This window comes from Chlamydotis macqueenii, chromosome 2, assembly GCF_036417535.1.
Source record: "Chlamydotis macqueenii isolate bChlMac1 chromosome 2, bChlMac1.mat, whole genome shotgun sequence".
NCBI classification, from domain to species: Eukaryota; Metazoa; Chordata; class Aves; order Otidiformes; family Otididae; genus Chlamydotis; species Chlamydotis macqueenii.
In genome coordinates this window covers 52,425,314-52,437,340 of record NC_141557.1, presented here as the reverse complement: position 1 = coordinate 52,437,340, position 12,027 = coordinate 52,425,314, and the positions used below count along the sequence as shown (strand labels likewise).

The 12,027-nt window shown below is 37.6% G+C and overlaps 1 protein-coding gene across 3 annotated transcripts in view; it reads left to right on the top strand.

Moving 5' to 3' along the window:
• Positions 1 to 7,545, top strand: part of AVL9 (AVL9 cell migration associated) — a 41,592-nt gene extending 34,047 nt beyond the window's left edge. Inside the window, exons 14-17 of one of the 3 annotated variants that reach the window (XR_015257929.1) lie at positions 56 to 109; positions 1,974 to 2,062; positions 2,924 to 3,192; positions 3,984 to 7,545. Coding sequence is in view for 1 of the 3 variants with exons in the window: in XM_086742994.1 (XP_086599120.1) it covers positions 56 to 109; positions 1,974 to 2,062; positions 2,924 to 3,018 (238 nt within the window). In the remaining 2 variants the exon portion in view is untranslated. Of the gene's footprint in view, positions 1 to 55; positions 110 to 1,957; positions 2,063 to 2,923 lie in introns of all 3 variants that reach the window. The other 2 variants (XR_015257930.1, XM_086742994.1) reach the window with 2 other exon arrangements.
• Positions 7,546 to 12,027: the final 4,482 nt, after the last annotated feature.

Sequence of the window (12,027 nt, the reverse complement as noted above, 5' to 3'; positions counted from 1 at the left end):
CATTGTGGAAAAAAAAAATACTTACTCTTTTCTCGGGTTTTTCCTTCTCTTCTAGCCACCCATTCCAGGGACAGTACTCTGTATCAGATGTTAAGTTAAGATTGTCACAGTAAGTATATAGTGCTTTAATTTGTAGGATTTTTAAAATGTGGTTGAATATTAATAACTGTATAACTGTTGCTATGGTGGACTAAACAAAATAATGATTTAAATTGGCCACGTGCATGAAACAATACCCAACATCCTTTTGCAAAACATCACCACATCTAAAGATGGAACATTTGCCTGAAATAGGGACAGACAGTGCTCATCCACTATTTTATGTTGGACTTCACACAACAGAGCCCTGATTTTTTTGTATTGCAATTATAAGGTTTTTGTATATTTATTTTTAAATTGTAAACTAAAGCTGTTAAAACTTTAATCAGTATTTTTCTGTATGTTGACTTTAGGTTTCATTATTAGAAGACAGGTTTTTTAAATTAGCTGGTTTTTAATTCTGCGTTGTTCTGCAGCTCTCAAAGTTCACTGCGTATGTACTGAGACATGGTTTGGCTTCTTCAGTTAAAATGAGTTTTAGATAATCTCTATTGCACCACACTCCGCTGAACTTTGAAGCTGGTCTCAGCTCTTACCTGTAGTATTCAAGTCTAGAACTCCATGGTGCTTGTTACTCCCATAGCTGTTCATCTGTAACTGAAGCCAGAATTCAGTCTCGGAGTTGCAGTTGACTGTCTAGTCTTGTTTATGAACCAGGCAAAATAGATTGTTTTCTCACTCAGCTATCTTGATCATAGAACATCAGAGCCTGGTTCTTTAAGATGCCTGTAAATCAGCAACACATACATGCTGCTGATTCTGCACCTGCCTTGACTTAGACCGTTATTTTCAGTACACTGTGAGTAGACCTAAAACATTGCTAACATGGAAGCATGAGGAATCAAAAGGTTCAGACTTCATCCTGCTGAATTTTTTTGTTGCTTTTCCTGACCAATGACGGATTAAATTTCCATGATGGTGATTGAGAATGCGAGTGAATCAAGTTTTATCTCAATGGAGTTGCCTACAATAAGGTGCATGCTGATAGCAGCTCTTATTATTAATGAATGGTCTTTGTAGAAAGACTGAATTTGAAATATGTGGAGGTGTCCATAATCTTTTACTTGCCCTATTCTTGTGTTTGAAAGGGGAGATACTCAGAGATAACTCTTCTGAGTAGCCTGAAATCAGTATAAAAGGAGCAGTTGTTCTTAGTGTTCCTCTAGTAATAAGTGTTTTTACAACAGTGCCTTTATTCTCCAGATGTGACTTTGCTATCAGATAATTATGAAAATGACTTGCTTTTGTGAACTGAGCCTAACCTTATTCTTGATATACTCTATTCTTTCTGCTTTTTGCATCTACATTGAAGATTTGGAAAGTGGGAAAAGAATGTGGCATGCTGTGTTGCTAAGTTTTACGTAAACGGCTTCGCAAAGTCTGAAATTTGGACTTGAATGTTATAATTTAAAACTAAACAAGATTATTTTTTAGTGATCACACTTGTGCAGAAGAAATTTTTGCTTTTGTGCTTTTCTTTCCAAATGATGATAGTGTCTGTTGTCTTTTTGCACTCCTTTAACAAAACCGTAAGTGTTAACTGTACTTGATAAAAAATTTAATCTTAGATACAAAGTAAACTCTCTTTAGGAAAAAGAATAATGACTGATCAGAAGCACTTACTGTTTTGTTTAAAGCTTATATATTAGGGCTAAAACTTCTCAAAACTACTGCAAATCTGACTTTGTAATTTAAAACACAAATGCATTTTGTTAAACGTTTAGGAAGGGTATAAAGTGTGTTGTATATATAAACTATAAATATGTATGCTTTGTAAATCTGTATTTATATATATTTTAACTATGTATTTTATTTACGCATAGAAGTAATAAGAAGTCAGTCAGCTAATAGTCTTCAGTATCTCTCTTGTTTAGCTCTGTGCAAAACAGTGAACGTGGAAAGAAGATTGGAAATGTGATGGTTTCTACGAGCCGAAATGTGGTACAAACAGGAAAAGCTGTAGGTAAGAAGTTTATTTAAACCAGCTTGCATTAAAGCGGTATCTTTTGTTTGCAGAAGCATCCTGTATCCCAGTTATATTTCACTTTGGTCCATAATGTACTTTATAACATGCATACAAAACAGAGCAACATTTTGAGGAGTAAAGCTGCTGAATGAGGCCCTGTATGTTGTGTAATAGTGGAAAGAGAAGCAGCTAGACAAAGAAATTTAGTGTAAATTCTTTTTCCAGTGTGGGCTGGAAATGAAAGTGGGAAGAGAGATGTGCAGGTAAAAGCTTTAACGTACTTTGGAAGTGCTTAGACCACGACACCACCTTCTGCACTTAGCTGTCCTCTTTCTTATATCGCTTTGACTGAAACTATCCAGAGCTGGTTGAAATCAGGGGAAGACCTTGTATCTGTTTCTGCAGACTTTGCAATAGTCTGTAATTTTCTGGAAAAGCACATGTTGCATTTGAACAGGGACATCACATTGTCATCCTGCAGTGGGAGACAATGTGAGTACACCCATTGAAGAACCCGATAGTTGTTCCGCAGTAGCTTTGCCAAAAATTACTTAGCTTCCTCTTTTATTCCATTGGAGTCTTTCTACTCTTTTTGCTGTACACTCTGGCAAGAAGCACCTTTTGTCCTGAAGTCCAGCAAACCTTCCAGGGTGAAGGATGGCATAGGCCATTCCTGCTGAGCTACTCTGTTCAAGTTCTTTGAATAATTTCTGACACAGAATCTGGACTTGGATCTTAAATCCCAAGTTGGACAATTGATTGTGTGGGTTTGGGTTTTTTTTTTTTATATTTCTTTGTAGTAGCTTAGTAATTATAACACTATGCTATTGACCTTCTTTCTTTGGTTTTGTAATGCAGGTCAGTCAGTTGGAGGAGCCTTCACAAGTGCAAAATCAGCTATGTCGTCGTGGTTTTCCACGTTTACACAGTCAGCCCAAAGCCTCGGGGACTAAATGATAGTTTTGCACAATGCTGCTGAATATTTCAGGTGCAATGCTTTCTCTGAGCTGTAAAAAGGCTCCACAACATAGCAGTGGAGATTAATTACCCAGGACCAAAACAAGGTACATGTTGCTTGCAAGCAGATGTGGAATGTTATTCAGTTTCACTAGCAGTATAGAAGAACGGTGAGTGTCTCTGTACAGTGGGATGGCATTTGTAGTATATTGGTTGTATTTAAAATTACTACTTTTCTTTAAAACTGAGCCTTTATAAAGACATTAGCAAATGGGGCTTGTTGCAAGCCAAATGTGTATGACTTTAGATTTGTACATTTTCTTGGATGTTGAAAGTATTTATGTAAAGTAGTTATATTTTTCAATCAAATAGCCAAATGTTTGTGAAGTATTGTTAGAAATAAGCAGAGTATAAATACTAATTCCATTCCGGTTGGATTTGAGAGCATCTCTGCGAAAAGTATACGGTGGAAACCCTTAAAGGGTTCCAAGCCAGGTGGAACTTCCTCCCTTTCACCTGCAAACTAAAATTGACAGGGTGCAAAGTAAGACTGTGGCTGACCTTAAGGGTTTTTTTTTTTTCCTTTTACCTCTGTAGCCATGTACAGTTGTTTGCATTAATCTGTCTCTAGCTCTCTTTATGTCCCCAAATCTATGTGATGGTTGTGAAATCAGTATTTTCTTGATGTTATGCAGTAGGCCTTCATAATTCTGCATACGTTTGGGCTGTGTTTTTACCCTGGGATGTGAATAGGATTCCAGTTTCTTTTCAGGAAAAGTATTACAAAACAATTCTCCCAAATTGGGATTGGATCACAGGACAGCTCTGTGAGGTCTTGCTCTATTGGGATGTAATTACACCATCAATGTATTTACATACATATGAATACAAAGTATTAAAACACATAAAACTAGCACAGTAGCAAACTCTGCATGGCTTTTTTTTTTTTTTTTTCCTCCAGTAAAGTTATGAAGACTCTTCCAAACGAGAAGCAGCTGTATCTATTTTCTGTGTCGACTCAGGGAATGTTCTGTTTGGCTAACTACTTTTTTCATAAGGAAAGTAACACTAGAATTGAGAGAGTAACTGAAATGGCTCAGTTCATATCCTTGTGTGAAGAAATGTAATAGTTTATGTGAAAAGATGTGGCATAATGCTGCATTTCCTATGTAACATGCATGCGGTGTCTTCTGTATGCAAGCATATTCCACTTCCTGCATTTCCTGATTCTGAGAGAGGTTTCTTCCTGTTTCTTGCAGCGTGTGTGCCTATCTATGCCTTCTAACATCCCCACATGATAGCTGTTAATATTTTCTGCATGACATCATCAAATGTTCCAACTTTCTGTAGTAAAAGGCTCTTAATTTATTGCCTCATCATTATCTGTCAGCATTTTGCCATGTTCTCTCCCGGGGCCAACATTTCAAGGTTTCTATCCCTCAAATAAAATACAGCAGCTGTACAAGAGACAAATAAGAACACTTGAGTATAATTTGTTTTAAGAAATTACATTCTAATTTCTTTAGGTGCATTTGAAAAGCTACACTTGCATCACATAGTTACTGTCTAACACCTTAGTTTTCAGTTTCATTACTTCAAACAGCAATTTGAAAACACAGGATCTGCTTTAAAGCCTTCATTATTTTTTTCCAGGACAAACTAGACAGAGTGGCTGTGGAAAATCTGAGAGTATACAACTAGTTTGAGCAGTTTCATTTGAGAAGGGCAAAAAAGGCCTCTAAAGTAGACTTATCTAGTGCTTCTGACGTGCAAGTAAAATGTATCTATAGAACTACAGCTGTTGGTTTCTGTGTGTATTTGTGTATCTCCTAAAACTTCTGATGCTTTTTTCTGTTTTATTCTACAGCTCTCTAATAGGTGTTTATACCTTTTCAAAGACTAATTAATACTTGATATGCAGGAAGAGCTCTGGTGAAATAAGACTAGGGCTGCATTTATTCCTGATGAGTCTAGAGCTTTCTGATTCAGCATGCAGATAAGAACATAATCGCTTGCTTTTGTGAAATGGCTAACATGTTATCTGCTGTCTAGGATTTAAGTGATCGGGCTTCATGTTATAGTGAAGACTGAATAAAGGTGCATAAAGGATTTAAGCACGTATAAAACTAACTTCGGCAACTTAAGGCACACTAGGTAAATTTAGGCTTAGGGGCTCACGATGGTGAGTTCTAGGAGCTAGGCAAGCAGTTAGTATTTGCCTGGACAAGGTATAGATACAGGACCTTCAAGGATCCCTTTTCAATATCCTTGTCTTTGTCACCTCACCTGAATTTCTTCTGTAGAATTCTCCTGTGCCCCGAAATTGTATTGCCGATTTGTTAGCTCTCTGCGTTCCCCTTACTCCCACAGACTCCCTCGCTGGCCCAGAGATATTAGAAAGCTGACTGGTTTTCTTTTTGGTAGATTGATCTGAGGAAAGGCAGAATGAGGTGCCCTTTGCGGTGCTAAGCTGATGTACAGCTGCTTGCTGCTTTGTACAGGGACTTTGTTAGGATGTTTCACAGTAATTCTCTTATGGGCAAGAAGATCAGAAAGATCTCTCTCTGTAGTCTTTTTCCCACTGTCCCACCTGTCTCTTTTGTGGAGCCAAACATACAGCCTGAATAAGAGTATTTTCCTTTCTTTACAAATGATAGGATAAAAAATTTGTATTCACTTTCAATCTTTTTAAGAACTGGCATCCTGATAGCAAGTTGGACTGTGATTTAAACTCATACAGTGATTAAGATTTGTGCAGTGGGTGGACATGAAGTGATCTTCGTAATATGTGGTCCTCATTAACATTTATGTTTGTTCTTTGACATTTGCTTAAACTTACTTTTGGGCTGTAGGAAGGCACGCAGCTGCTGAGCATCACCTAAGTTCATGTCCTAAGCTCACATAGTCCTCTTAATTTAGTGGTTGTAACCTCTTTAGTTAAATCCAATGCAAATGCAAGTTATTTTCCTCTCCTCTTTTTTAAAATTTCCAGTGCAAGCATTACTTTTTCAGAAAGACTTAGACAGTCAACTTCCATTTCAAAGACCCTGACTTCCATTTCTGCACAGCAGGAAACACAGAGTCCTAAATGAATTGGTGATAGTGCTTCTAGTGAGTCAACTGCGAAGCTATTGGTACGGTTCTGTCGTGATGTGTTGCAAAGATATTGCTGGCTGTCAGTGTGCGGCATGAACTGACTTACTGGTAATACAGTAGTGCACCTCTCAACCTTCTGGCATCAACCTCTGCTTTTTGTAGTGCTGGCATTTGAGGAACTGCCTATTGAGCATAGGTGCAAGTCCCCACAACTGCACAAGACTAAGTATTGTTGACCTAATATTTCATTTCACTAAAATGTTCAGCATTTTTTGTCCATCATTTTCATGCCATAACCTTAATTCCTGTGCACATCTGACACCATTTTCCTCAAATATCACAATGTAATCATCATTTTTAGATCACTGTTCTAGTACATCGCACTTGTTTGACCTTGTACGTGTTTGAAGCACCTTTGTAATTAAATCTAGACTTTTGCCTAAACAAGCTTCTGAATTCCATAGAAATTATTACTAAGCAGAGAAACTAATGTGACAGTATTTAATTGTAAAAGTGAAGGTGTGAGTGCAGTTTTTAAACAAAAACTGTTGCTTGATAATTGAACAAACAAGTAATATATTTGATTTTTCTTGTGCTGCTTGAAAAATAAATATATCTGGCCTGTTTAAAGTTGTCTGCTCAAAAAGCTGTATTATTTTACAAAATTCTACCAGAAGACACTTGCAGGCATCCGATTTTGATATTGGTAGCTGCTTGTAATACACTGGTGGTCTTTTTGAAATTTGTCTTCCATTTGAACTGATTGTGGATGCTGCTTTTTGCAAATTTAGGACAAGAGGATCCTCTAGTGTGACTTCTTGTTCCCTACTGGGTCCTGCTTATTGTGAATTGACTGGAGTTTTCAGTAGGTCACAGACCTCTCTTACATCAGTGAGAACTTTAGGTACAACTGTAAAATTTTGATGTAGATTTAGCTTCAAAATAGTATGTAGTTCATAATTGTGATATCTAGTCAAAATCAGGATGCAGAGTAAATTAATTACTGCACACCCAGCTCTGCCATAGTGAGCTATTCACTAACGGTTCATTTTAAAACCTTAAAAAAAACTTCTACTGTAACTTCTCTACCTAGCTGAGAATTATTTGGTAAATTGTAATTTTGGTAAATTACTATTTCCAGTAGAAGGAAATGCAACTGCCTTGAGATCCCTTCAGATGTGAATTATGTGTAGCTTATGGCTATAAAACAGTTCCAATTCTCTGAAACTTGTTGAAGTTTTCCTGACCATATGCAAGTAGTTGTTCAAACATGCTGAAAGATAAATTTACATCATGTTATTTATGCAGTGTAACTGTACTTTTTTTGCACATATTTAGTTTCCATTAAAAAGGGTGATTTGGAGAGAATTCATTAAAGGCAGAAACGCTGCATTATTGTACGACCATTAAAGATGTATGACAAATCACTTCATGGTGTTCTGAGTCTTTAATACTGTAGTAGAGGAGAGACTGACTTAAAAAAACAGGCACGGAGCTTCTGTGTTCTGTCATTTTTCTGGTCTTGATGCCATTCTTTATCAAATACTAGAAGTAGTGTTTTCGGATTCATTAGAAAAATATGGAGATGGATCACTTCTATCAGTTAAATAGTTGGTTAAGTAGTGAACCTTACGAGATTACTTTATTCCCCATAAGTTGACATCATATGTGCACAATGTGGTGACTTAATGCAGGTGACTTAATCTCTGTTATGATGGAACGTGGTAGTCTAGCTGTCTTGTTGAGTCCTTCTGTATAGATTCAAAATTGCCTAATGATACATTGCTCCTGTTGTAACACTATTCCAAAATCAACTGATAAAAAAATAATTTATCTTTTTTTTACTTCCCTGCCTGAATGTACTGACATTGATGAAAGTATAATTACTAATTGTCTCAATAGTAGCAGAGAACACCTACAAAATAATCTTATTTTCTTGTCTTAATATAGATCACCAAGAAAATAGCAGTGCATTCTAGATCAGGTGAGCATAAAGTAAGCATGTTTAGAGTGAAGGAAGCACAGTTACCTAAAGTGAAGGCAGACATAGAGGTACTTTGTTGTCTTAAAAACAACATGGGGAATAACATCACTTGCATATGAAATGAAACAGATGGAAAATACTGAAGAAGCAAACTCAATTGGTCCCTTGTCTCTGAATGCAGAGACTATGAAATGCACACAGAAACAGTGGAGCTTTTAAAAGTTCAGGCATGCCAGAGAGTGGCAGAAGTCATGCTGAGTTTAATATATTCCCTAATACAACCTGTGGTGACTGACCTTTGTTGCTCTTAATAAATTATGTGTATATGTGTTTTGACACATGTAATGCTGTGCCAAAGAGCTGGCTGAAGAGTATGTCCACTTGAACCATGAAACTTGTTTAACTTTTTTTTTTTCTCTTCAATAAAAATGTGTTCAAAGTGAAATTAGCTAGCCATCCCTCTTGCACTTACTTTCTAAATAAAATCTCAGCATCAAGATTTAGCTTGATGTTTGGCACATAATCTGAACAGACTTTAAGGGCTATGTTACATCACTGCCTTTTTAGTACCCTTTATTGTCCTGTTTAGTGGCTCTTTGGTCATATTAATGCAGTAGAGGGGCCCAAGACTGCACGTTTGTATTCGGTACAGTTACTGTTTTAAGAGATTAAATCATGTAATGCTTCAGGTGACCAGTCATACTTTAGCACTTCAGGAGTGGTGTATATGCAGTGCTTAAACCCTTTCTTTGCTGAAAGAAAGGTATCTAGTTTTACCACTTAGACCAGGCCATGGAAGAGTTGTGTTTTCAGAGCAGGAGGGGAGAAAAGCACACACAAGAGATAAATAGATAATTTTATTATTCTTTTTCACGTTCCTGCTGTCCCATCTTTTGCAGTAGTCCTTTCTTACATCTCAAAGTTTCTGTAACTCAGTACTGACCTGAGTCTTGCTCTCACTTGTGGGTTCAGGCTGTTTACCAGCCTCTTCCATACTGGAGCTCAAGAGGTGTGTGAAGATGTACAGATCTCATAGACTGCCTCCTGGCATCATGAGCCATCCCTACATTTTACTCAGTCTGCTAGTACTCCTCCTCCAGGCTATAAGCCCGATGAGTAACAACTCTGCCTTGCAGAATTGTACTCATGATGAATGTTGTTGTAGGAGGGAGATATTTAAAATAATTCTGGAGTGGAACTAAACAGAACTTTGTCTGCCTGATGTTGAGCATGAAGTGGAAAGAACCCGGTTTTAAGGGCAAGCCTGCCTCGGTCTGCTTAAATTAAAGCTCTTTTCATGTAGGAATCCAGATGCAAAAAGAGAAAAATGAGCTGAAAGTAGATGTAAATAGGAAACAGAGGAGGAAAAACACTAGCCTGCTAATAAGTTTAATGGTCTGCAGGTTTCTTAGCTGTAAAAAAAAAAATAAAATAAAATAAAAAAATTTAAAATTATATCAGATTAGTTTCTGCCAAAATTAACTATCCAGCTGATCATGTGCTCTGTAAAGATTGACATAATTCCCTGCCCTAGATCTGACTGGTTCCCTTGGGCAAAAAATTAAACTTGCAATTAGGTATGTATTTAAACAACAGTAAAAATGAGTGGATGCATTAAAAAATCAGCAGAAGCCAGATCACTTCCTTTTATTACTTCAGGTAGGGGGGAACATCACGTAAAATATGAAGGACTAACTTACTTAAAATAGTTCTGTCAAAAAAGAAGCAAATACAGCAAAGCCTGTAGACATACAAAGTTGATTCATTGAAACATCCATGTAAATGTACTTCAAAGCCAAGTACAGGGTGAATAGGCTAGTATTAGGGTGAAGCTTTGTAGTAAGATCCTAGTTTAGAACCCTCTGAAGGCTTTAATCATGTTTACTTTATTTATTAAATGAGAACTGTAATTTTTTTTTTCAGCTGTTGTCTTTGTTCCCACAGCAGTCTCTCTAATTCTACCACTAGTGACCACTTCCCAGGCACATGACAATGCTTTGCCTGCAGAGTTTCCTTCTCAAATTATGCAAGGAAAGAATTTAGACTTGAGAATAGCATTTTCCAGCTGTGTTTTCCTTTGGGGTTGAATACTGACTGCAGCAACTACTTGTGTAAGTGATTTAATAAAGACAAACTTACTAACAGAATCACTAGATAGCTGCTCAACACTTGACTAGGCTTGTCTGTAAGTAAGTACTGTATTATTAATGCAAAATTAATTTTAAATAAGGTACATAATCTTAGACTATATGAAATATTAAAAATGCAGATAACATCTAGAAACAATATAAAAATAATACATTAAAAATGCAGACTAGCAGGAAGTAGTCTGTATTTTAAAAGATGCTCCTAAGTGGATAAAATCAAGGACACTTCTTCCAGGTTCTGAGAGGCAACTGTGACTTGCAGACAGTGCAATTCAGTTACCTATCTCCTATTCAAATGTACTTTTTTTTTTCCTTTGTTAAGAAACTATGCATAAGATTTTAAACACAAGTTGAAAGTTCTCAGTAGCAGAACAAACCCACTCTGCTCCTTCACTAGCTATAGATCATCTGCACTTGAAGAACATCGGCTTGTCCTAAAGCCTAATGGAGCCTGATAGGGTAGGCTGAAGTGAGAACAACCCACAGAACTGGGCTACGTCAAGAGGAGCGTGGCCAGCAGGTGGAGGGAGGTGATTCTCCCCCTCTACTCTGCCCTGGTGAGACCCCACCTGGAGTACTGTGTCCAGTTCTGGAGCCCCCAACACAAGAAGGACATGGACCAGTTGGAGAGGGTCCAGAGGAGGGCCACAAAGATGATCGGAGGGCTGGAGCACCTCTGCTGTGAGGACAGGCTGAGAGAGTTGGGGCTGTTCAGCCTGGAGAAGGGGAGGCTCCAGGGGACCTCAGAGTAGCCTTCCAGTACCTCAAGGGGGCCTACAGGAAAGATGGGGAGAGGCTGTTCAGTAGGGCCTGTTGTGATAGGACAACAGGTAATTGTCTCAAAATAGAAGGAGGTAGATTTAGATTGGATATTAGGAAAAAAATTTTTACACTGAGGGTTGTAGAACACTGGAACAGGTTGCCCAGAGAGGTGGTGGATGCCCCATCCCTGGAAACATTCAAGGCCAGGTTGGATGAGGCTCTGAGCAACCTGATCTAGTCAGGGGGGCTGGACTAGATAACCTTTGAAGGTCCCTTCCAACCCTAACTATTCTATGATTCTAACTGAGCAGTCCATTCAGGCTGGATTTACTAGGATACCACTTATTTTTGCCTGATATATGTGATTCTCCAAATTGCATTCTGAAGTAGCATCACTGTTTTTCTTTCAATGTGTACTCCCTTGAACAGGCTTGCACCTGGCTGTCCCAGGCTACATGAAAGCAATATAAACAGATGTATCAGCAGGGTCCCCCACATCACTGCTCCTCTCTTACCTAAGCAATTCAGGTGGTTTTTGTTGTTTTTTTTTTAATAAATAAAAGTTGATGTAATGGTAAATGCAAAGTAGCTTGCCTCTTTCTGCTGGAGCCATCATTATTCTGGGTCTCATAAATCCTTACATAGTACAAAATGCCAAAGCATTAGGAAGAGTTTTATATAAGGCAAGTTTCTTGTCCAAACCCCCTTTCTGGTCAAAATCATTCATAATTGTACAAGACAAAACTTTGTAAATCCACTTGAGACCTAGCCTCAAAAATATATGTCTTCCTTGTTGAAAGCTGTAATTGCGTTTACTGGAATAAGAAACAGAATTAATGAAAAGCCAGTGACAGCCTGGCTGAGGAAGTAAATAAATTTGCTCTTAATATAAAAGACTGAAAATAGGTCTCCCATCTTCAGAGTTTATGGAAAAGATTCCTCATTACCTCCTTAATGCCCTTCTTCACTTTCAGTAGAGCAGAATTTGTCCCATGATTGGAGAAATGCTCATTTAC